The 25,783-nt window shown below is 38.0% G+C and overlaps 3 protein-coding genes across 3 annotated transcripts; 1 reads left to right on the plus strand and 2 right to left on the minus strand.

The window, feature by feature from the left end:
- The first annotated feature begins 464 nt into the window (after positions 1–464).
- LOC112165930 (ferredoxin--NADP reductase, root isozyme, chloroplastic) lies at positions 465–3,577 on the plus strand. Its single transcript, XM_024302640.2, has 5 exons — positions 465–711; positions 862–924; positions 1,496–1,828; positions 2,145–2,364; positions 2,792–3,577. Exons 1-5 carry the CDS (start codon positions 688–690, stop codon positions 3,289–3,291), a joined length of 1,140 nt encoding a protein of 379 aa, XP_024158408.1. The 5' UTR covers positions 465–687; the 3' UTR covers positions 3,292–3,577.
- A 724-nt stretch (positions 3,578–4,301) lies between these two features.
- Positions 4,302–6,454, minus strand: LOC112203134 (probable LRR receptor-like serine/threonine-protein kinase At3g47570). Its single transcript, XM_024344148.1, has 3 exons — positions 6,079–6,454; positions 4,956–5,826; positions 4,302–4,668 (listed from the first exon to the last, which is right to left on the minus strand). The coding sequence occupies exons 1-3, from the start codon at positions 6,452–6,454 to the stop codon at positions 4,302–4,304; spliced, it is 1,614 nt and encodes a 537-aa protein (XP_024199916.1).
- A 1,262-nt stretch (positions 6,455–7,716) lies between these two features.
- Positions 7,717–11,817, minus strand: LOC112202610 (probable LRR receptor-like serine/threonine-protein kinase At3g47570). Its single transcript, XM_024343609.2, has 5 exons — positions 11,264–11,817; positions 10,986–11,057; positions 10,546–10,902; positions 8,477–10,468; positions 7,717–8,388 (listed from the first exon to the last, which is right to left on the minus strand). The coding sequence occupies exons 1-5, from the start codon at positions 11,808–11,810 to the stop codon at positions 7,985–7,987; spliced, it is 3,372 nt and encodes a 1,123-aa protein (XP_024199377.1). The 5' UTR covers positions 11,811–11,817; the 3' UTR covers positions 7,717–7,984.
- Between the last annotated feature and the right edge of the window lie 13,966 nt (positions 11,818–25,783).

Raw genomic sequence — 25,783 nt, forward strand, 5'->3', positions numbered from 1 at the left:
GATATATAGTTTATTTTACTCAATGAACGTTTAGTTAATTAAACGTTGAGTCGGCATAAATTTTTTCTTTTATAAAGCCATAAATTCTTTTTTCTTATTCGAGTAATTTTTTTTCTTTATATAAATTGAGTAGAAAAGTATGAATTAAGTTTGCATATACATTTTGTTCACTCAAGTTGCTTAGGTTCATATTTCATTTGAAGTCGTACTCGACTTTTTAGTTCTCATGATTGGTATCAGCAACACAACTTCACATTTCTTAAGTTGACGCTTATGAATTGACTCTCATCAGCGGATGTTTTATGCACTATATGATATATTATTATTTGAGGTTTAATTTCGGCGTAATAAAGCTTTTGGTTTAAAAAGAAAAAAGAAAAAAAAGGGGTTGCATGTACAGTTGTAATTTCAACACTAAAACCGTCCAAATGGCCAGTTGATAATAGAGAATCATTCACTAAAAATGGATTAATTATTCCAATTGGTCAGGTAGGCTACAGAGACCTTCTCAGTGAGAGAGTCCGAGGAGCCAAAGCCAAATCAAAACCCGTCCTTTCGAACACTCCGAGGGATCACTCACACACCCGTTTCTCCAACTATTCTCTTTCGAGATTTCGCATGATCTAAGTTTCCCCGACTCCTATATTAAGTCCTTCTACATCGCCCATAACCATTCTTGATCCAATCATGTCTCACTTGGCTCTCTCTCAGGTAAAGCCCTCCATTTCAGATTTGGGTTTTTGATTGGTTGTGCTTTTGATCATAAAGAATGAGGCTTTGAATCACTTTGTGCTTACCCAGTTGGCAACTAGATTGATTGTGCTGTTTTTGATATTGGGTTGTCATTGATTTTGCTTGCAGGTTTCACTTGCTGCTACTGTTCCTGCTGGAAGTGACTTATCTCTCAGAAGATCTGTGTTCAAGGTCTGATTGTTTTCTTTTCCTTTCTTTTGTTGGGTCTTATTGATTCATTGTATCTGTGTTTGGCTTTTCATTGTGCAAAAGATTGAGGCTTTTTTGGGTTACACTTAATATGAGCTGTGAAGTTGGAATCTTGAGGATTGTCAAATATGTAGTAAATTCTGAAGGTTTCTAGATTTTCATTTTCTTTAGTTTTAATTTAGATCCAATTTTCTGGTAATCTGGCATTTTTCGTATGCTTCATACTATTTCTTGGTTTCTCAGCTGCACACATGAAAGCTCTGTTATAGGTTTAGTGTACGCAGAGTTTATTTGTCTTCAGCTGTAGAGTTTATATAAAATTTTTCTGTTTTATCATATAATTTCAATTGGCACTTTTGCATGGATTGCTTAGTTTCCCAGAGTGCAACCAATTGTAGCTGTTACTTTCGGATGTGATAGTAATGGTCTGTTGGTGCTTTTAGCTGTCACTTTCAAATTGCTAAACTGAACTAATTCAAATTGCATTGAGTGCTAAATTGGTATTGGAAAGATTTTTCTTTGGCCACTGAAACTGCTTGTGATTTTGCTGCAGGCACAAAGTGTAAATTTCAGTGATAAATCATGGGCACCAGTTTCAACTTTGGACTTGAAAACAAAGAGTGGGCGGCTACGAAACAAGCGCATAGTATGCATGTCAGTGCAACAAGCAAGTGCACCAAAAGTTGCTGTGTCTCCTTTAGAACTCGAAAATGCTACAGAACCCCCATTGAATATATACAAGCCGAAGGAACCTTATACCGCAACCATTTTATCTGTTGAGAGGATTGTCGGCCCAAGGGCTCCTGGAGAAACTTGCCATATAGTGATTGATCATGGTGCTAATGTTCCCTACTGGGAAGGACAAAGTTATGGTGTTATCCCTCCTGTAAGTAACAATTAAATATAACTTATGTCTTCTTTTAATAATCAAGAGTTTTGGCTGAAAAAGTTAATTGAGAAAGATTACTTACGTTGCTTTCTTAAACCAACCATGCTTAGGAGGTATTATAATGCAATGTAATACTCCCTTTCTCCTGTTTCATTCCCTTGCCTGTGGATATTCAGTGCAGTTATGATTTGAAACTAAAAGGTTGTTGGTAGAGTTGTAGTTTCAGTCCCATCTACAGATGGGACTAATATTTTCATCTTCACACTAAATCAATTCTTTTGTAGTATCTAATTGTTATTCATTTGCATAACAGGGTGAAAACCCAAAGAAACCTGGTGCTCCACACAATGTCCGTCTTTACTCAATTGCATCGACAAGGTATGGAGACTATTTCGATGGCAAGACAACTAGTTTGTGTGTCCGCCGTGCTGTCTATTATGACCCAGAGACAGGGAAGGAGGATCCCTCCAAAAATGGTGTATGCAGCAACTATTTATGCAACTCTAAACCCGGAGATAAAATTAAGATCACAGGTATGAGCCCCGTCCTTAAAGATAAATTGGACCTTTTAGTTACACTGAGCATGAGAAAAGAGTCTGTGGCATTGCTAGCATAGATATCACATCTGGCTATATTCAGTAACCATGGTATGAGTTGTTAGATTCAACTATATTGCTTATTTTCCTTGAAAAAAAAAAAAAATTCGGTACTTACGATAACCACATTGAACATATAGAATGATTAAGTTCTTGTTCTCTTTATTCTCTGTTTAGCTATAATTTTCCCTGCGGTTTTTGCTTCTGTCCTGAAAGTTATATTGTTTGCTTATTTGATTATTGATCTGAAAATCAACAAATTGATTTGGTATATTCTTTACATTTTATGAATTTGACACTGCTATTGGTACTCTAGTGGCACTCAGTTAATAGGTTAATATGAACTATAAATTGTATGCGGCAGGTCCTGCTGGCAAGATCATGCTCCTGCCTGAAGACAACCCCAATGCCACCCACATTATGATTGCCACCGGCACTGGTGTTGCTCCATACAGAGGTTACCTTCGTCGTATGTTCATGGAAGCTGTTCCTACATTCAAGTTTGGTGGCCTTGCATGGTTGTTCCTTGGAGTGGCCAATACCGACAGCCTCCTCTATGATGAAGAATTCCGCAAGTATCTTAAGGACTACCCCGATAATTTCCGATACGACATAGCACTTAGTAGAGAACAAAAGAACAAGAGAGGAGGAAAGATGTATGTTCAGGATAAAATTGAAGAATACAGTGATGAGATCTTTAAACTCTTGGATCGTGGGGCCCATATCTACTTCTGTGGGCTCAAGGGTATGATGCCTGGAATTCAAGAAACCTTGAAGAGGGTTGCAGAAGAAAGAGGGGAAAGTTGGGAGGAGAAGCTTTCACAACTGAAGAAGAATAAGCAATGGCATGTTGAAGTTTACTGATAAACTGAACCTGCAAAACCCATTTGTGTATGTCTCAAGGAAAATGTTAAAGTCCCCTCCATTAGGTAATGTGTTTTTTTTGTTGTCTTCTGTTTTATTGGAGGATTGGATTTACTCATTCCTCAGCTTTAGATAAGGAACTTGAGGTAGCCATAGCATTCATCTGTATCTCTAAGTAACAAAGAGACAAGCCATTCTCTTGGTTGATTGATGTTTGATCTTCTGCCTTTGTAGCATTTTAAACATTTATCATTGAATAAACTGAAAGATCCTTTACTTTTATATATATTCTGAGTTGTCCTTTGTCCTGTCAACCGTGGAATCACGTTTGCCATTAGGTGGTTTTAACTTTTACTTATCAAACAGTCTATTTTGAATTCAAATGATTCTGTTTTCCTAACTCAGCCTTTCATTGCATTGAGGTTTGCTGTTTAACTATAAATGAGAAGAATACCAAATTTTTCAGGTCACCATTTTCTGCTGTCAAGAAAGGATTCAACTGAAGTTTTGGGGCATAAATGCGGTAGATACTCATTTCCTAAAGCTATCTGTTCTTCCTTTAAAAATTTATTTCTTTCTAGAGTATGGTGATTGCATACTTATGCTAAGAGCTTCTAATCATTATTCATAAAACTCAATAATACTTTTCCTAATTATTATCTTAAACCTTGATAATATTGTGCGTAGAGAGCCGTATTCTCTGTCATTTGAGTTCAAAATTGATTTTCTCATCTCTCACCTCTCTGATGATGGTAATGGGTGGCTAATGTTGTGTACCCTAGTGCGTATTCCATTACTTAATTCCTTATTTTACTTATAATCTATGATTAAGAGTAAATCATCCGGTGATTGCTTCTTGAAAAGGCCAAGAGTTAGCTTATTACATATTTTACTGAAACATCACAAGTACAAAGAGCTGACTACTACCACAAGAGATTCGAGTGACAAGTTCTAGGACATGAAGTATGCTATAATTAGTCAATCAAAGGCTGCTCAACAAGAGGACGATTTTACACAGCACCTCCTGCAGCGTTCTTCAAAAACTTGGTCTTGATTTTGTTGAGCATGGCTAGCGCATCTTGCATACTTATCCTCTTTTCTGGCGATTCTGCACAACACACTAGAGCCAATCTCATAAGGGATGATAAACACTCCTTGCTCGCAAAATCATCGTCTTCTTCAGTCCCAAATAAATTGGCATCTACAACTTCCACCATTCCACCTGGAAATAGTGAATCTGCAACCCATTGCTTCATACTCACCTCCCTACCAAACATCTCGTCTGTTGGCTTCCTCTTTGTGAATGTTTCCATCAGTACAATACCAAAGCTGTAAACACATCCCCTCTTCTCGAAACTATTCCTTTTATCCCGTAACCTACAACACATGAATAAAAGAAGATTTATTAGTCACTGAAGACAATATATTAACTTTATAAATAAACAAGCAACAGTATATCCACCTGGAGCCATATAACCAATAGTTGCTAGGGTTATGGTATGAGTCGTAGAATTTCCACCACCTAGGAGTTTTGCAATGCCAAAATCAGCAATATGTGCAACCATATCATCATCTATTAGTATGTTGCTGGGCTTCAGATCACAATGGATGATAGGTGATGAAGGTATTCCAATGCCGATGCAACATCTATCATTATATCCAACCTCTGCAATATGTTCAAAGAAGAGTTCCTAGAGTACAAGAAGTTATCAAGGCTCCCTTTAGGCATGTAGTTCGGTACAACAGCTTTGAAATCTGTTTGACTGCAACAAGTGATGATTTTGAGAAGATTTATATAACGAATATTGCTTAGCATTTCACATTCATTATCAGAACTCTTGGAAACTCCTTCTACTTCCAAGTTGAAAACCTTTATTGCAACGTCTATCCCATCTGACATTGTGCCTTTGTATACTGAGCCAAAAGCCCCAGTGCCAAGTAAATTGCATTCACTAAATCCATTTGTTGCACTTAGAAGTTCCAAGCGTGAAACTTTTCTCCAAAGAAGTTTTTGAGGTGACAGGGTAGTCTGATCTGTTGCAGCTTCCACAATCCTTTTTCTGCATAGTATCATTGATACAAGGACTACAAGGAGAATGGCTGACAAGCTGCCTATAGTAATATACTTCACGAAATATCTGCTAGCTGCTTTCGTTTTGCACGTTGGAACAAGCAGTCGGGTCGCGCCACAGAGTGCACCATTTGAGACGAAAGATTCGGAAGAGAAGTTTTTGAAATAACCACCTGTTGGAATTTCTCCTAGCAATTTGTTGAAAGAGAAATTGAGATACTGGAGATATGAGAGTGCTTCTAGAGACTTCGGAATGACTCCAGAAAGACTATTGTTGGATAGATCCAGGAGTTCTAGGCTTAGCGAGTTCCCAAATGAACTAGGACTATGGCCTTCTAGATTATTATTTGCCAAGGAGAGACTAAACAAATCTTGAAGACCCCCAATGCTGCTTGGTATAGAACCAGAGAAATGGTTGTTTGACAAATCTATATGTGCTACAACTTTCAAATTACCAATGTCCTCTGAGAGAGATCCAACCAAAGAATTAGATGACAAGTCTAAGTCCAGGATATATTTAAGTTGCCACAAGAAAGATGATACTGTCGAAGTTAACAAATTGGACATTAAATTTAGTGATGTGGCTAGATCTCCTAAGCAGGAAGGTATAGAACCAGAGAAGAGATTATGAGGCATTTCCATATCAGCTAAGTTGTATAGTTGACAAAGTTCATCTGGGATATAGCTTACCAATTTGTTGTCACTCAAATACATACCTTGGAGATTCCGTACTCTTCCGAGTGTCGTTGGAAGTGATCCACTCAGTTGATTGAATCCTAGTTGCAAGCTGATCAAGCTGCTCAAGTTGCCTATCTCCTTGGGGATGTCACCCTTGAAGTTGCATCTTCTAAAATCAATATACTGTAGTGATGTAGATAGATTCCCTAAGGAGGCAGGGAGAGCAGTGTTCAAAGGATTGCCTGCGAGGTTCAACATACTCAAGTTTCTAAGATTGGCTAAACATGAGAAAATGTTTGCTTCTGGAGTGGAGGTATCAATGGTCAAATTGTTAAGCGATAAGAGAAGCCACTGAAGAATTGGTAAGGTACAAAGCGTGACTGGAATGAAACTGGAAAATGAATTAGACCCCATGTCTAGCTTGACGAGCTTAGAAGCATTGGAGATAAAGTTTGGGATCACTCCACTGAGGTTATTTACTGCTATATAAAGCACTTGGGGAGGCTACCCGAGAGTAGATTGAAAGAAATATGGACTACAGTTATGGAGGACATATTGAAGAATGTGGATGGGATGCTGCCGTTAAGATAGTTATCACCAAGTGACAAAACTTCTAGATTTTGAAGAGCGCACCGATCTCATGTGGTATAGAACCTGCCATGAAATGTCAGCAACCATGTTTAATTTTACGTTATATTGCCCTTAATTAGCATATTAGACTCTTATTGAATTTAGGTAAGTTACCTATCAAATAGTTAAAACCAAGATGAATGTAAGTGATCTGGGTCAAGTTCCCGATATTTCTGGGTATACTTCCACTGAAATTGTTATTCCCCAATGATAACCTAAGAAGTTGTTTGCATTGCCCCAAGTTTGATGGAAGTGCACCCTCGAAGTGGTTATTAGCAAATATAAAAATTGAAGTTTCAGAAGATTGTGACATATATTCTCTGGAAGTTTACCAAGCAAGCTGTTTCTTGACAGAGACAAAGTAGTCAGAGAAGACCTGTTGAAGATAGCCATAGGAACAAGACCACTTAGTGCATTGCTTTGCAGACTCAACTCTTCCAGTTGAACTAAAGTTCGGATTTCATTTGGAATATTTCCTGAGAAAATCAACACATACCAAAGTTATCCACCAGCCCTATGATGTGATCATATATGCAGTTCGCTTCGATGACTGAATTTTTATTTTTTGGGTTTCTATATCATATAAATTGTGCACAAATACAGTCTGTTGTGTAAAACTGAAATGAGAGTGATAGTAATTAACTGGCCAAATTATATATGAATTAGATGATTGGTCTGCAATTATGCTTTTAGAGGGAAGTAAAATATAAATTGGAAATGGGAGAATTTAGCAAGGTATCATACCTTTGAAATTGTTCTAGTCAAGGTATATCTGCTTCAGCATTGTTAAGTTCCCTATTTCGCGTGGGATGCTACCTGTTAATTGAAGGTGAAAACTGTATCTTATACATCAATAGATGCCAAAACGTAGTACATAATGACTGTTATATATATAACCAAACAAGATTGTAATTTTTGAAGGTGAAAACTGTACATAATTTTTTTTTTTAGTTTGCAGAACTTGGGCTTATATATAACCAACATTGTAATTTTCCAAATCACGAAGATCAGTGATGATAATTAATAGATATAGAACCGTTATCAGCATCATGAAACTAACCACCCCATGATGATGACTATAATTTTATTGTGTTACAGCAAGTTCAATTATCTTCTATACATTCTTGGCCTATAAATATATAATTATGGGTCTACATCTTTATTTTATCCTGTCTGCATTTGCCTACGATCGACCCGCTCTGAAATTGTATGCAACTTCTCATAGTGTCCTTTGTACGTACATTGTTTTACTCCATCTCTGCCGTCTTTGTATTATATGACTTGTTTGTTGGTCGATTTCAACTTAGCTCTCTGTCAATTTAATTTAGAACTGCTTATAAGAGAACTGTTTAACACCACACCTCCTGCAGTGGCCTTCAAAAACTTGGTCTTAATTTTGTTGAGCGTGGCTAGAGCATCTTGCATATTTGTTCTCTCTTCCGGTGATTCTGCACAACAAGCTAGAGCTAATCCCAGAATGGATGATAAACACTCTGTCGTGCTCACAACACCATTGCCTTCTTGAGTCCCAAATAAATTGGCATCTGCAACTTCAACTATTCCATCTAGAAATAGTGAATTTGCAACCCCTTGCTTCATACTCATACCCCCACCAAACATCTCATCTGCTGGCTTCCTCTTTGTGAATGTTTCCATCAGTACAATACCAAAGCTGTACACATCCCCTCTTCTCGAGACTATTCCTTCTGTTCCATACTCTGCAATGTATAAATGAAAGACCTATAAATAAAATTAATGTGGACGACATACATAAACTTCAGACATAAATAAGCAATAGTATATCACCTGGAGCCATATAACCAATGGTGGCTAGGGTCATTGTCTGAGTCATAGAATCTCCACCACCTAAAAGCTTTGCCATGCCAAAATCAGCAACATGTGCGACCATATCATCATCTAGTAGTATGTTGCTGGGCTTCAAATCACAATGGGTGATGGGTGTTCCATAACCATGATGAAGGTACTCCAACGCTGATGCAACATCAATCACTATATTCAACCTCTGCAGGAGGTTTAAGGAAAGGTTTTCGGAATACAACCATTTATCAAGATTTCCATTGGGCATGTAGTTCAGTACTGCGGCTTTGAAGTTTGTTTGGCTGCAACAACTGATTATTTTAAGAAGATTTCGATGACGAATATTGCCTAGCATTTCGCATTCATTATGAAAACTCCTGAAAGCCCCTTCTACTTCTAAATTGAAAACCTTTACCGCAACATTTATCCCATCTGACAACGTTCCTTTATATACTGTGCCAAAATCCCCTGAGCCAAGTAAGTTGCTTTCATTGAACCCATTTGTTGCCCTTAAAAGTTCCAAGTGTGAAACATTTCTCCAAAGAGGCTGATGCAACATGGCAACCTCCATTGCAGCTTCCACATTCCTTTTTCTGCATAGCATTATCATCGATGCAAGGCCTACTATGAGCACTATTGCTGACAAGATGCCTATAATAATATATTTTGGAAAAGAACTGCCAACTGCTTTCTTCTTGCATGGTGGAACAAGCAATTGGGGTGCACCACAGAGTGCACCATTTGAGACAAAAGATGCAGAAGAGAAGTTTTTGAAAGGTCCACCAGTTGGAATTTCTCCTTGTAGTTTGTTGAAAGACAGATTCAGAGATTGGAGACGTGAGAGTGCTTCTAGAGACTTTGGAATGACTCCAGAAAGACTGTTGTTGGATAGATCCAGGAGTTGTAGGCTTAGGGAGTTCCCAAATGAACTAGGAATGTTGCCTTCAAAATTATTATTTTCCAAGGAGAGTGAGACCAGATTTTCAAGACCCCCAAAGCTGCTTGGCATCGAACCTGATAAATGGTTGTTTGATAAATCTATATCTGCCACAACTGCCAAATTTCCAACATCTTCTGAGAGAGGTCCACTTAGACTATTGGATGACAGGCGTAACAACAAGATGTATCTAAGTTCCCACAAGGAAGAAGGTATTGTGGAAGTCAGCATGTTGTAGCTTAAAATTAGCTTTCTTAGTGAACTGGCTAGGTTACCTAAGCAGGAAGGTATAGTACCAGAGAGTTCATTACTATACAATTCTAAATCAGCTAGGCTGTCTAGCTGACAAAGTTCATCTGGTATGTTTCCTTGCAATTTGTTGAAAGTCAAATACAAACCTTGGAGATTCCGTAGTTTTCCCAATGTCGTTGGAATTGATCCGCTCAGTTCATTGAATGCCAGGTACAATGTTGTCAAGCCGCTTAAGTTGCCAATCTCGTTGGGAATGTTACCCCTTAAGTTGCATCCTCTAAAATCCATATATTGTAGTGATGTAGAGAGATTCCCAAGGGAAATAGGGAGGGTGGTATTTAAAGGGTTTCCTACTAGGCTTAACATCCTCAAATTTCTGAGATTACGTAAACATGAGAAAATGTTTGCCTCTGGGGTAGAAGTATCAATCATCAAGTTATTCAACGATAATAGAAGCCATTGAAGATTTGTTAAGGCACAGAGGGTAGCAGGAATAAACCCAGAAAATAAGTTTGGGCCCATGTCTAGTTTTGTGAGCTTAGAAGCATTGGAGATGAAGTTTGGGATCTCTCCGCTAAGGTTATTTCCTCCTACATGGATCTCTTGTAGGTTTGGAAAGGCAAGGCCCATATTTGCAGGGAGACTGCCTGATAGTTGATTCAAAGAAATATCGATTCCTTTTAGCAAGGATAAGTTGAAGCTTTCTGATGGGATGAGGCCATTGAGATTATTGGCACCAAGTGCTAAAGTCTCTAAGTTTCCAAGGTGACCAATCTCGTGTGGTATTGTCCCTGCCATAATGTCATCAACCTTAGAGCACTAAAAACACAGTAAATATTAAATAGAGTTGAAATAACGGGCAAGTTACCTGTCAAATTGTTTGGACTAAGATGAAGATACTTGATCTGCGTCAAGTTCCCAATATTTCTAGGTATACTCCCACTGAAATTGTTATCTCCCAATGTTAATACCAGAAGTTGTTTGCACTGCTCTAAGCTTGATGGAAGTGGACCCTCAAATTGGTTGTAAGCCAAATTCAATTTCTGAAGATTAGGGAGATTCCCACACAAATTGTCTGGAACCTTGCCGTTCAAACGGTTTCGATATAGATTCAGAGTAGTCAAAGAAGACATGTTGAAGACACCCGCAGGAACAAGACCTTCTAGGCCGTTGTCTTGCACAAACAATTCCTCCAAATCTAAAGCACCAATCTCCTTTGGAAGTTCTAAAATTCAACATGTATATTAAAAACTCATGAGCTGAGCCATAAAGTTGTTATAGTAACACTGCAACACAGCCAAGCCATACCTTTGAACTTGTTCGAGTCTAGGTACAGCATCTTCAGCATGGTTAAGTTCCCGATTTCTTTCGGTATGGTACCTGGTAATATAAGGAGGATTTCTTGTAGGTCCATTAGTTGAACGCTAGCTACTGTATATGTAGGTACGTACGGATAGAATTTCATTTCATAAAACATATATACTACTATGTATAGAGCAATAAAAAACATATTACTAAGTAAAATGACCATCACGATCGAACTAATTAATTGAAGAGTTGTATGTAGATAGATTGTTGCCACTCACCCGATAGTTGATTATATCTGAGATCAAGTACTTGTAGTGCAGACAAGTTGAAGATAACCGTGGGTATTGAACCTGAAAACCCATTGCCATACAAATTGAGGATTTGTAGTTTGGACAAGGACCCCAACCATGATGGAATCTCTCCCACAAAATTATTGAATCCGAAGCTAAACAACGTGAGTCGCCGCAAACCGGCCAATTCCCCTGGGATAGTTCCATGGAAGCTGTTATTTTCTAGGCGCATCCCAGCAAGAAATGATAGGTTTCCTAGCTCCGGAGGAATGGTGCCAGTGAGATGAAACTCAGAGAGGTTCAAAAATACGACCCTAAGGTGGCGTTCACCGCAAGTGACCCCGACCCAGTTGCAAACGTCGGAGTTGGATGACCAGTTGGTCAAGATCTTGTTCTGAGGGTCACCGGTAATACGTGCTTTGAGAGCAAGAAGAGCAGACTGGTCGGTGCTGAAGTTGGTTTGCGCTGCAGCCATGGTGCAACAATAGTAAACCACCAGCAAGACTTTCCCCCACAGAATCTGCCTTTTCTCCATTGCTTGATTGGACTATTAATGGAGGAGATATCAGCTTCTCCTAGTGTCGTATGTATATATCTCACACAGACACATATTATATCGATCGATTTTTAATTTACATATTCTGCTGCCGGCTTGCATATATTAATCCTATAGCTCACTTTTCGGCCAAATGAATAATGTATCGTGTTCATGAATGAATCTATGGCCAAAAGTAATGTACGTGTGTACGCAGGACTAATGGGTTTAGCTTCTTTTTTGTTTGTTGCCAGCCAAATTATTAAAAATGTATCTAGCCGGCCAGTATTACATATATATGTGGTAGTAGCTAACTAGCTATAGCCAGTTTTGTCATTTAAAATAAATTTCATGTAGTGTGGGTGTAACAGTGATGACATTTATTTAAGATATCTAATCGATAGAAATCAATTATATAGAACTACGTAGAATTGTGAGTTAGGGATGTGGCCATACATCTAAGAAATTATTCCACCAATAGTTTTCTCCCAGTAATGCAAGCGAAGCCATTGATAAAATAATCAAAGTCCTGAATATTTTTGGACTTAATTACAATAGTAATTCTGCCTAATAACAGGATTGACTAACATATGGTTATCGTTATATGATAGAGTTTAGGAATAACATGATTTGATGATTAGCAAACTCAAGATGTCTAATTAATTTTTCACATCATTATCTAGCAAAAGAAAAAGGACTGACATATTAATGCATAAGGAATAATCGAATAGGTTTTTTATTATTATTATTAAAAAGATGATCAAAAGATTTCACTCATACTCTATGGTAACTCGAATAGGTTGTAAATAATAGACATATCACTTGAACTGTTACCTACAGAAGCAATTTATATATGGGCCAACAAAAAAAAAAAAAAAACTGTTTGGACAAAAGTGACTCATAACTAGAACTTCAACTAGAACCATGCAATAAAGTCACTCAGTTATAGGGGCTGTTGAAAGATACCACGGTTCAACAGTACACTTCATATATGGAACTTTGTTCCAAAACTTGGTCTTGATTTTATTGCGGCTGGCTATAGCATCTTGCATAGTTAATTCTATCTTCTGGTGACCCTGCACGTTAAGCTAGAGCTATTCTCAGTGCAGACAAATTGAAGATTAATTTGTGTGGGAATCGAACCTGCAAATCAATTACGTACCATGCAAATTAAGGATTTGAAGTTTGGAAAAGGACCCGAACCATGATACCATCATGCTCCCGTAAACTTGTTGAACCGGAAGTAAATGGACTTCCTGCAAACCAGCCAATTCATGAGGGAGAATACTATTAAAACTCAATAACAGTCCAGCTTAATGAGCAATGGCAAGTTACCGAGCTCCCGAGGAATAGTGCCTGTGACACCTATAAGGATAGGTTCAAAGTTACAACCCTAAGGCTATTTTCAATCGTTATGGTTTAAAATAGACTAAGATTAAAGTTTTAGACATTTAAAATGTAATTTTTAGACTATTTATCTGAATAATAAGGTCAATAATTTTTCTAAATCTAACCCTTTGAAAGCTCAATAATTTTCATGTGAGTCATTATTCTCTACATACCACACCAAATGCATGTGGGCCAGCCTTCAACTTTTCATAGTCCATTTCTGTCTACACCATGGTCTATCAAAATTGATTTTTGTAATAGACCTAGGCTTAGTTTGGGATTGCTGTGCTGTGAGAGGAAGCACTTCCTAACTTGCTGTGAGAGGAATCACTTCCGAACTTGTTGTGAGAGGAAGCAGCTGAGGTGTTTGGTAAACTGTTTTTAAAAGTGTTGCGAGAACGAAAAGCAATTTGTAGGTGTTTGGTAAGTAAAAAGGCAAAAGTGTTTTGGCTGGGTATAATTACCAAAATGGGCATACATGTTTTGATATGCTATTAAAATACATAATTTTGTTTTTTGATTATGTAACTATGCTAAATAAAAAATTTCTCATGTATTATTCATGTACCATTGGTTGGACTGAATAAAAGATTTACTTTAAACTCTTTAATATGCATATTATGTTTAACTATTACACAAAATAAGTCAAGAATATTTGGATTAATTTCCCGACCATAGTTCAGCAGGAACCATTACACAAAATAAATTAAAGTCACTTGAAATTTGCAACTAAATGTTAAGTAGATGCATTCATTAGACTTTGTGCAATTGCATTTCTTAACACCTCCATTTCTTGTCTTTCCAGACTATCTCCATCATGTTCATTATCCTCCATCTCTTCACTAGTCTCTTCACTTGAGTAATTTCCACTTTCATCAAAATCAATATCTCGTTGAGCATATCTTCTTATGTAGTTATGAAGAGCCATAGTAGCAATAACTATCTTAACTTGTTTTTTATAAGGAAAGTGAGGCATATCACGTAAAATACTCCATTTCTTCTTCCATACCCCAATAGTGCACTCAATAACACCCCTAAGTGAAGAATGTGCATGATTGAATATTTCTTTATGACCGGTTGGCTCATCACCTCTACGGAAATGTGGAAAGTGGTACCGCTCACCTTTATATGGTCATAAATAACCCTTCATTTGTGGATATCCGGCATCCATCACATAGTATTTTCCTGACATTATAAATTATAAGGAATTATTGATCTCGGTAAAATAAAAGATTATAAGTTATTATTTATGTAATTCTAGGAAAAAAAATACCATTTGGAGATTTAGGAAAATTCGATTGAGGACTGCGTAGAGCTGATAAGAATACTCTACTATCATGGGCAGTGCCTTCCCACCCTGCACATGCAAATGTGAACTGCATGTCGAAGTTGCATATAGCCAATACATTTTGGGTGGGTATCCCTTTTCTTCAAATATATGGCACCTGATCACATGGAGATATCGAAGCTTGAACATGAACACCATCGATAGCACCAATGCAATCCTACAAATTAGTATAATAGACTTGAATAAAAAAAAAATGGTTTTCTACCAAATTAGGAAGCATTTATATAAGGATAACATCTTTAAAAGGGTAGTACATTATACATACCTTAAAATGAGGCATGTATCTTGAATCAGTGAGAATTTCTTGTGGAATGCTCCTAAATTCCGGATCCAATGGCTTTATGAGCACTTTTGCCATATTATAGAAAATCTCTAATATTATATCAAAATACCTACTAACCGTCTCACCAGAACGTTGAAAACATTCTTGTGTATTCCTATTAGTTTGACCTTGTCCCAAAATATAAAGAAACATAGCCACCATTTCAACAATACTCATGTTTCTTGAACCCTTCAATATCTTTTCCAAATCATTTACAAGCATCATGAAGACTTGTTTATCCATCCTAAATTGGTTATAACACCTACTTTCATTGCCTTCTAACACTTCCATTAACCAAATGTAACCTGTTTGGGAGCTTGTCATACATGGAATTTTCTGAATGTACTTTTCAAGATAGACTTGAATAAGACGACCACATAAACATATAATTTGATCTATCTCCTCCTCATCTCCAGAAGCATCCATACTTCACAAAACAAACCTGCCAATGTTTACTTGTTCATCAAATTCAAAATATAAAATGGGTGTAGGAAGACAAGCATGCATATGTACTTGAGCAGCAAGATAAAAACTAAACAGCAAGCTTTTGACTAATCATCATGCAAGATACAAAATAGAAAGGCAGGTTTTGGTGCAGCAGACTCCTAAAACTAAACTAATCATTCACATCAAAGGAAACTTCAAAGAACCAAACAACCATCAGTTTTAATAAAAAGATGCATCAAATTCAGTTTCAACTTAGTAAAATAATATAGCATTAACAATTAACAACAATCAATCTTTCAAACCCGGAAAATCACAAAAATAGAAAAAAACTTAGCTTAGGTCTAAACGACAAGCAACAGGCATCATGTTACAAAGTAGGACCAGCCTACTTAATTTTCTGCTTTTTTCTGATTAAGAATCAGAAACTGGAGCTTGAGATCAGCATCTGTCATAATAGAAAACATCTCTTGCTTCTCTTGAGAGCAGAACAACTCCGTTGCAAACCACCATAGCTTGGTACCGGTTTCTGCTCTTGGTAATGTTGCAACAACTCTCATCACCTCTTGAATACTAGTTCCTTGTGAGGTGCCATTGTCACGTACAGATGTGGCTCAAGACGATCGATTTATTTAGACAATTTCGCCGCACCTCCCACCTTTTCTTTCTTCCCCTTTTGGTCCTCTCATAACTCCTTTTCCTTTTTTTTCTTTATCAGCCTCTGTTTGGCACTCCAAATTTGTTCTCTTTTTGCCTCTACGTTCATTATCTTGGTCAGAATCCTCTTCATCATCTCCAGAAAATAAATTATGTTCTGAATCCTCCACAACCTCTTCAATATCTATAGTAGCTGAGGGAATCATGGCAAAGTGACCTAGGGCTGTGCTACCCCTGAACATGTTGTCATAAACAGCCATCATTTCAGGACTAATTCCCACATCCCGAAACTTGCGATACTCTGGATTGATCTACAAAAGAAGAACATAAGAGAAGATTGTTACATATGATAATATTGATCACAAAAACTGAGCAGCAAATGCAAACCTGAATGCATATATTAAATACTACATCAAGTGTCTGGACTGAAATTAACCAAAACAAAAACTGGACTGAAATTAACCAAAACAAAAGCTATGGTGTCTGGACTGAAATTAACCAAAACAAAAACTTCCAGACCATGTAACCAATGCAACATTCCTCCACAACAAAGTTGCAATACATAATTAACTCCACCAACAAAGGGCCAAAAGGAAACTGAACATTCTTACACCAACAAAATACATCAATCAAAAACGTTGAAAAGAACAAGTACCCAAACCAAAAGAAACTAAAATAAATAAATAAATAAAATTAAACTCTCACATTCCATAATCACAAAACGCTAACAGCAACCAGGTAGATATAATTACCCACAGCACTGCCCAGACTACTAGTCTCTAACTTTAACAAACAAAGGTAAACTGAAACTAATAGAAAAGTTTTGACTCGATTAAAATCACAATCCAAAAAATAGGGAGTCGATCTGCAATCAAACTTTTGGGCATCAAACTTTTAACCTCTGGTGCCGATTTAAAATTTGTCATTTGCAAAACAAACGGGATTTAGTAAAAAGTCTAAACTCTCAATAAGTGCCGGAAGATAGAAAGCACTCACACAACACAAAATAAAGCACCGTGCTATCAATCAAAGTAAAATCATCAAGAACATAATAACAAGTACACTAATTCAGAGAAGATAGAAAGCACAACACAAAACAACATATAATAATTGAATCAGTACAAGCTCAAGACTGATTTCAAAAGCTAAACAATCATTATATACCAAAACAAAAACCCAAAACAGTTCAATTGATACAGAGCATAAACAACATAGTACCAATACAATATAATTGATAAGCATCGTGAAAAGAGCACCCAAACTAAAAATCAACAACCTCAGTAAGTTCACATAACATCAAATACCCAACATAACCCTTTATCAAAACCAAACTCTCACATTCCATGTTAACAGTAGCAAGGCAGGGGATATAATGAAAATAAAACAATTAACAAAGTAGAGAAAGTCACTCACAGTAGTACTAACCTCTCACTATTATTAACAGGTAAAACAGAGTTGACGTAAAATCTTAACTCAACTAGTACTACAAAACCAAAGATTGAAATACTACATCAAGTAAAAAGTTCAACTTCCAGAGAAGAAAAAGAACCTGGACTGAAATTAACCAAAACAAAAGCTATGGTGTCACTACATGCAATAAAAGCTAACCAGCAATAGAGCATGTAACCAATGCAACATTCCTCCACAACAAAGTTGCAATACATAATTTACCTGTTCATTAAAATTCAATATAAAAACAGAAAGAAAAAAAAAATTACTACCACAAGCAGAGAAGGATAAATACACACCTGAATTTTGGATTCCCACCATTCAGCAGGTGCGTCGACAGTTTTCCTAGCATGATCCCATCCAATACCAGTTTCCTTATGCAAAAGTGAACTCCACAATTTCCAATCATTTTTAAGTGAATCCCACTTATTTTTTAGTTGGCTTTTATCGTAATCCCTTCCGGTTAACTCCTTAAAGGCCATGATAACATTTGACCATCCCTTTTTATCAAAATGTGTACCAGGTCTGTTTCCCTTTGCCACTTCCTTAGCAGCTATATCACAAAATATAGCTACTACCTCATCCGGCCATGTGGCTTTTTGTTTTCCAGATCCCACATTTTCAGTACCGGTGGATTTCTTCTTTCCGATCTAAAGATAACACATGCTTAGTAGTAAACAAACAATAGTTATAAACTACCATATCCAACACCTAACACGATCCTCATTCATACAAAGCTGCTGACCACAATAAAGACCTAGATATATCCTTTGTTTAAAACCATAGGATTCAATAAAGGGCTAGGGACCAGAATATATCAATTTCACACTAGTATGCAAAGGTTGAAATATATACATATAAAAGAACCACTAGCCAAAAAAACAAAACCTAGGTAGCATCATAATCAAAGAAATGAAATCAAAAGGTGAAATAATTGGAAGGACTGGAATTGAATTGAAAAGTGTCAGAATCTTACTTACCCCGTCTCTATGTGCTGTAATTTGGTACCCAAAATACCACAAATTGACCAAACAATAAGAAGCTAGTTGTTTCGATCTGTTGCTACTTGTTCTGCAGGTGACGCATATGGGGAAAATTAAGAACTTTAGAGGAGACAAACAATAACAAGCGCAGTGAATCGAAGCTTGCAAAAGCAATATACTGTAAATTTGGGGAAAGATGGAGAAGGAGAGGACTTACAGTGAGTTTGATTCGCTGAAGACAGAAACTTTCGGCTCAATTTGCTGCTGGGTTTGAGAGAGAGAGAGAGAGAGAGAGAGAGAGAGAGAGAGAGATAGAGGCGGTGATAGAGTGGTTCTTGGTAGGCTTGCAAAGATGTGATTACGCGAAATTGATGGTTACTCGGTTCACTGCGCCGCTATGACTAGGTTATAGGAACTTCAAATGGGATGATATATGCTGGGAGGAGGAATAACAAGGAAGATCTGGAGAGTGGTTCTGATGTGGAGCTTACCAAATACAAAAAGTGGTTGAAGAAGCTGGGGTCCGGGAATGCTTTGGGTTTGGGGCATGTGGCGGAGGAGCGACGAAATCGGGTTTTGAAGACACAGAAGAGATCGATCGATGAGCTGAGGTGTTTTGAGTTTTGACGGCAGAGGAGGTTGGGAAGAGCCAAGTACGAAAGGAGGTTGAAGAAGCTGGGGTTCGGGAATGCTCTGGGTTTGGGGCGTGTGGTGGAGGAGCGACGGAATCGGATTTTGAAGACACAGAAGAGATCGATCGATGAGCTGAGGTGTTTTGAGTTTCAACGGCAAAGGAGGCTGGGAAGAGAGGCTGAGCATAACAAAACCCTATCACGATCCTCATAGAAAAGATGAGGACATAATAGGAAATCTTTGTAAATTTCATTTAATGAACCCTGTTCACTCCGTGTTTTCACAGAATCAGCTTCCCAAAGCTGGTACTTCGGTGCTTCTCAGTTTCAGCTTCTAAGAGAATCAATTTGGACCAAAAGCCACTTCTAGACATTTTACCAAACACCATAGCTAAAGCCCAAAAGCAGAAACAGGTTCAAAAGCGCCCTCCAAAATCAATCCCAAACTAGGCCCTAACCTCCTATTGAAGATGGATTTTGAAGACTTGGGGTTCAAAATTTGGTTTTTAAACCTACAAGCGGAGATGGCCTGATATGGTTAGGCCATCTCCAGTAGGAAATGGCTATATTGAGGCCAGGGCTATAATTTAGCCCCAGAAATATTATTTTTTATTCTTGAAATAGTGAACCATCTCCAGTAAGGCAAGGGCTAAATTTTAGCCCTTTCAAGTATTTTATAGTTTTAAATTATATTTTTCAAATTTATCATTTTATTGTATTATAATAATATTTTAATTTAGACAAAAATTAATTTTGGAGACAAAAATTAATTTTTTTAAAGTGTATGTTTGGATGAGGTATTTATGTGGTATTTTTTATAATATTTTCGAATAGGATTTTTAAGTGCCACGTGCCCCTTCACAAGTAAATCCCTAGATTCCCGATTATATATACTGTCGACGTGGCAAAACTAATAATTGTAGACCTTATCAAATTTTCGGATAGTATTTGTGAATGCCATGTGTCCCATTGTGATCAACTCCCTAGATTTTCGATTAGATTTTATGCATACGCGGCTATTCTATCTTCAGCTTCAAATCTCAATAAAAATAGGTCTTTCGATTGCATATATCACTATCTCATCTATTTCTTCTCTAATTGTTTGTTCAATTTATAAATTTTTCTTATATTTTGCAATGAATTCCAACTGGTTTTCTCAGTGGAATGAGAGGCAACGTGAAGACGAGGAAGATGACGAAGAAGATGAAGAATATGATGCGCATAGGTGAAGAAATACAACACAACTTATGGCAGAAGCAGTTAGCTGGTTGGCTACTAACCCACTCCATCAACAACCGCAATGGGGAGGTTATGTTCCAGGCCGCGCTACCCATCACCGATCACACGAGGTAGCGAATGAAAAGTTGTTAAATGATTACTTTGTAGCTAACCATGTGTACCATGCCGAAACTTTCAGACGACGTTACAGGATGAGGGGTGAAGTGTTCCTCCGGATGTTAGAGCATGTCCAGACAGCGGATCCATACTTTAGGTAGTCACAAGATTGTGCTGGGCGTCTGGGCTTCTCGCCTCACTAGAAATTGATGTGCGCTCTTCGAATGCTAGCTACTGCATGCTCGGCTGATTCCTTAGATGAATCATTCCGTATGCCTGAATCGACCGCCATTGAGAACCTTAGTCAATTTTGTCGCACTATTGTCACCATTTGTCAAGAACTCTCAAAATTAATAACATTCGGAGGAGCACCATTGAAATATTCCTTAAACTTTTGCTCCACTTGTTTCCAAATGCCGGTCTCTTTTTGGCTCGTACCTTTGTCGGAGTTTTCAGATACTTGGATGAACACAATGCAAAGAGCTTCATCTTCCTTTCTTGTCCAATTAGCTCCTTTGATGGACATGCTTTTCACTAGAAAGAGAATAGAAAGATGGAAAAAGTTTGTTGAAGTGAATTGTAGAAGGAAAACTAAAGGTGTGAAATTATAGAGAAATTGTGGTTGTATTTATAGAGAAAATGATTTCAAATTTTATTGTTTTGTTAAAAAAAAAAAAAAAAAAAAACCAACCAACTAGCCGTTGCATAAATAACGGCTAGATAATAGCAGCCATTGATTTGCAATTATGGTGATAATTGCTTAATTGATAGCCATTGATCAATTATGACCGTTGGGAATCAAATTGGTTTCAAAGCCGCCGCCCCCCCCCCCCCCCCCCCTTTTCCTTCTTCTAGCAGCCCATTTTCTCCACATTTGGGTCTGCTGCTGGGACCATAAATACTGGACTAGGCCAGCCAAAGGGCTAAACATAGCCTTCTCACCAGCCCGATGACATTTTCATGGCCCTTTGACCCTTTTAAAACTTGCTATTGGAGATGAAATAAGGGCTAAATTATAGCATTTGGCCCTCTAGACCTCCTTATTGGAGGTGGCCTTAGGCCATCTCCAACCCATCAGACTAAGGGCCAAAATGCCAAAATAGAGGGCCAAAGATGAGGTTGTAGTGCTAAATATAGCACTTTGAGTAGCCCTTTGCCCCTTTAAAAAAATGGATCAAATTGGTGGTGCCCCACGGGCTGCAGTTGATGTTGACAGGAGCATGACGTCAGCAACTAGCTGTTGTTGACGTCAGCTAGCCGTTGAGTTTTTTTTTTTTTTTAGCAGTTGCCTATGTAGCCGTTGGTTTGAAATATATATATATATATATATATATATATATATATATTTTAACTTTTACACTATAAATATATATGACTTCAACATTCTTTTTCACATCTTCCTTCTACTTCCTCACACAATCATATAAGTGTCTCTACTCACCTTCATCAGATTCATACCTTTTTGTTTTTTTGTTTAAACACTTTCGAAATGAGTTCTAATTGGTTCAATAAGTGGCGAGAAAGGTTACGCACAGAAGAGGAAGAGGATGAAGAAGATGATGAAGAAGATGAAGAGATGGAAATGCATGCAACACAAGTTATGACGACGGCAGCTACTTGGTTGGCAAATAACCAACTTCGTCCACAACCGCAATGGGGTGGGTCGGATCCCGGGCACAAATACATCCCTTGATTTCGCTCCCGTGCGAACGATGATCTTATGCAAAAGTACTTTGTTGAAAATCCGGTGTACCCACTAGAAATATTCAGACGCTGCTACCGAATGTGGCGTGAAGTTTTCCTTCGCCTATTAGACGATGTCCAGTTAGCTAACCCCTACTTCAGGTAAAAACGTGACAACAAAGGGCAACTTAGCTTTTCGCCTCATGTGAAATTGACTTGCGCACTCCGAATGATGGCTTACAGACAAGTGGAAGACTCTCTTGATGAAAACTTCATGATGGCTGAATCTACTGCTATAGAAAACTTCGGTGAATTTTGTCGTACGATCGTCACCATCTACCAGCAACACCAAACAAAGAGGATCTAGAACGGCTCTTGATACATGGCGGATTTTGATACATGGATCTGGCATGCCTTTTTTGGAATTCCTGGTACCCAAAATGACATTACAGTCCTCGAGCGTTCACCACTGTTTGATGCGCTCACTGAAGGTCAGTCACCACAATTAGACTACCACATCAATAATCATCGTTATAGCATGGGTTACTATCTCGCTGATGACATCTACCCTAAGTGGGCAACACTTGTCCAAGCAATCAGACGCCCTCAAAATGAAGCTGAAGCATATTTCACCACCAAACAAGAGGCCTTCCGCAAAGACGTTGAAAGAGCATTTGGTGTTCTCCAGGCAAGATGGGCAAACCATGGCGGATCTGTACGTGTTGTTGATAGTGGCGGTTTGAGCTGCCGCTATGGTTATGCAAACCATGCAGCAGTAGTAGTTTACGAGCAGCAACGTCGTCATCGCCAAGAGGAACTGATTCCTTTCCAGTACGTGCTTCTACAATAGGGTCTAGACTCTAGATTTTAAATAGAGCGTGTGTTCAGCTTCTTTTTAGTGTTGCTTCACTATATATACCCACATTCATGTTCTTCTTCCTGCACGTACTGCTTTATTTTACTGCCTGCCGTCTTGGACTCTGACTTATATATTCACTGGTTGCATATATACTCATTTATGATCACTAGCTAAACTCTTCAATTCCAAGTGATAAGTGACAAGTGGCCGGGATGAACCCATGTAATACATGGCCAATAAGAACCTTGGAGAGCAATACCGCCGGTCCGCCACTGTACGTAGCAGCAAAGCATTATATGTATCAATATATTACAGTGGAAGGTAAACTCGAACTATATATAATCTTAATTATCAACAGCATCAAAGGTATATGCTCTCTTTCTTGGATAATCAAGTTCTTGGTTAAGATATCAAAAGTTTAGCATCTTCGATCTTTTGTGTCAATATAGGGCATAATTCTCGTAGTGTTTCTATTTAGTTTAATTGTCTTCCCACTTTATCTTTTCATGTTGTATTATATAAGTTGGAGAATGAATACACGGCTTGATGGCAGCCGCACCAGCTCCCTTTAAAAAACAAATAAAATAATATATATATAGGGGTTTTGTCCATTTACCCCATTTTTAGAGATTTTTTTCCCACTTACCCCATTAAGTTTTTTTAATTCTCTCTTACTCAATACACTCTAAGGGAGTCTTCCCTAATACCCCATTAAATTTTTTTTAATACCATTTTACCCCTCAACCCTTTGTTACTTAGAGAGAGAGAGATAGAGAAAATGGAAGAAAGAGAAATCATAGGAGACTTCGCCGGAGCTCATCACCGGCCGCCAGAATCCGGTCACCGGAATCCGGCCAACTTCAGCCGGAATCCGGTCACGGGCTGCCGCCTACCGGAACTTGCTGAAAATCTCACCGGAAAGTTTTTTTGCCCCCAATAGACATCTATTGCCCTCTAATAGACGACTATCAGCCATGTATTGCCCCCCAATAGACGTCTATTGCCCCCAATAGACGTATAGATTACCGAAATGGTAATTAATCTTCCTAAAACTACACAAATAAAACTTTGATTAAAGAAAAAAAACGAGGAGATTACATCAATTCAAAACATCTATTGGCCCCAATAGACGTCTATTAGCCCCAATAGGATGGGTGTGCTTACTTCACACACCCAGCCTGTCTCTCACGTCTCGAGTTATTCGAACTAGCGTAAGCTCCCCGACTCGAACCAGAACTGCGTCTCCTCTCACTCCCAGCCCTAGATGCGTCTGAAAACACTAACAAAATAAGCAAATATAACAAACCAATCATTCATCTCAGATCTCCAAGATTTACGTTTAGTGTCTAACGAGGAATATGGATATGTTATTACCAGAGTGAGGTTTGAACTCCCCGGAGTCGCCGAAGCTAGCGGAGCTCTTGGTCTCGGGAGGAGTGAAGCAGCCGACGAAGACTCCGACGACGGAGCGAGCTGCGACTGCGACTACGCTCTGGCCGGAGGTGGACTTGCATGCAGTGGATGCAGCTGGAGCACCAAACTCCAAAGGAAGAGTGTCGAACTCAGAAAGAGAGAGAGCACCAAACTCCAGCTGGAGCTCCAGACCCGACCCGGACTCAGACTCGAACTCCGGCTGCCGCCACTCTAGCATTAATCCAGTTCCTCTCCGACTCGGAAGAAAACGCCGCAATCGGAGCTTCTTTGTCATATGCAATCGACGTCGTCTTCCTTCCATGAAGGATCCGGTGAGTGGTTGATCTCTCTCAGATTCCTCGCCGTGCCGGACTCGATAACGACAGCCTGCAGAGCCACCGACGATCGAGTAGTCACCGGAGTCTCCATCTTGGAGCGAGCCAGGCTCGGAGGCTTCGGGTTCGGAATCCGAGGGAAGAGAGAGAGAGAGAGAGAGAATCAGAGAGCTGTGCGCATCATGGAGACAGAGAGGAGAGGTAGTGCTGCCATTGTGTAATTTTTTAATTTTTAGTGGGTAAAATTGTCTTTTTAATATGTTTTTGGGTTAGTGGGAACAGTTTTTTGTTGTTGGTGCAAGTGGGCTAAAATTAGCATATTTTGGGGCTGGTGGTCACGGACCCATATATATATATATATATATATATGTTGGAGAATGAATACACACTCTCTAATTAGAATAATTTACAATCAATACTTATTCTTTCTATTTTTTTTTATTAATTTTTTTATAAAAAGACAAAATGTAAGTTACTAAAAAACAAAATATGGGGTATGAATTGTAAAATGAGGAGTGTAAATTTCACTCCCCTATAACTTTAGGACAATTCTTAGATTCACTCATTGGGTGAATGAGCATATTCACCCTCTATAGCGATTAATGCATTTTAACTTTATAATTTTTTAATCTAACCATTCATGTTGCATAATATCATACAGAGATTAGCTATATAAAAATCAATCAAATTGAAGACCTTTTAGTTATTCATTTCTATAAAATATATGGACGGTTCATCATAAAAGTAGTAAGTGTTGTTAGAACCATCCATTTGTTTGATTCAATTAGATAATTAAATGATTTCTGATTCGATTGATTTTTTACAGAGATGATCTTTAAAGGCTAATTTGAGATATATGGACCATTGGATGATAAATTTATTAAGTAAAATTATATTAATCGACAATAGAAGTGAATATGCTCATTCACCCTAAGGGTGAACCTAAAAATTGTCCATTGTTGTAGAGAAACTGAATTTGACAGGAATTTGCTGTGTGTACTCATTGATAATAGGGGCTCCTTTATATAGAGGATTACAATGCATAGAATCTCAATCATACAAGGAAAGTAATTCTACATTGATTAGGATTCTAGATCCTTCTAATTAAATCCTATTACCACTAG

The sequence above is a fragment of the Rosa chinensis genome, chromosome 5, assembly GCF_002994745.2.
Source record: "Rosa chinensis cultivar Old Blush chromosome 5, RchiOBHm-V2, whole genome shotgun sequence".
NCBI classification, from domain to species: domain Eukaryota; kingdom Viridiplantae; phylum Streptophyta; class Magnoliopsida; order Rosales; family Rosaceae; genus Rosa; species Rosa chinensis.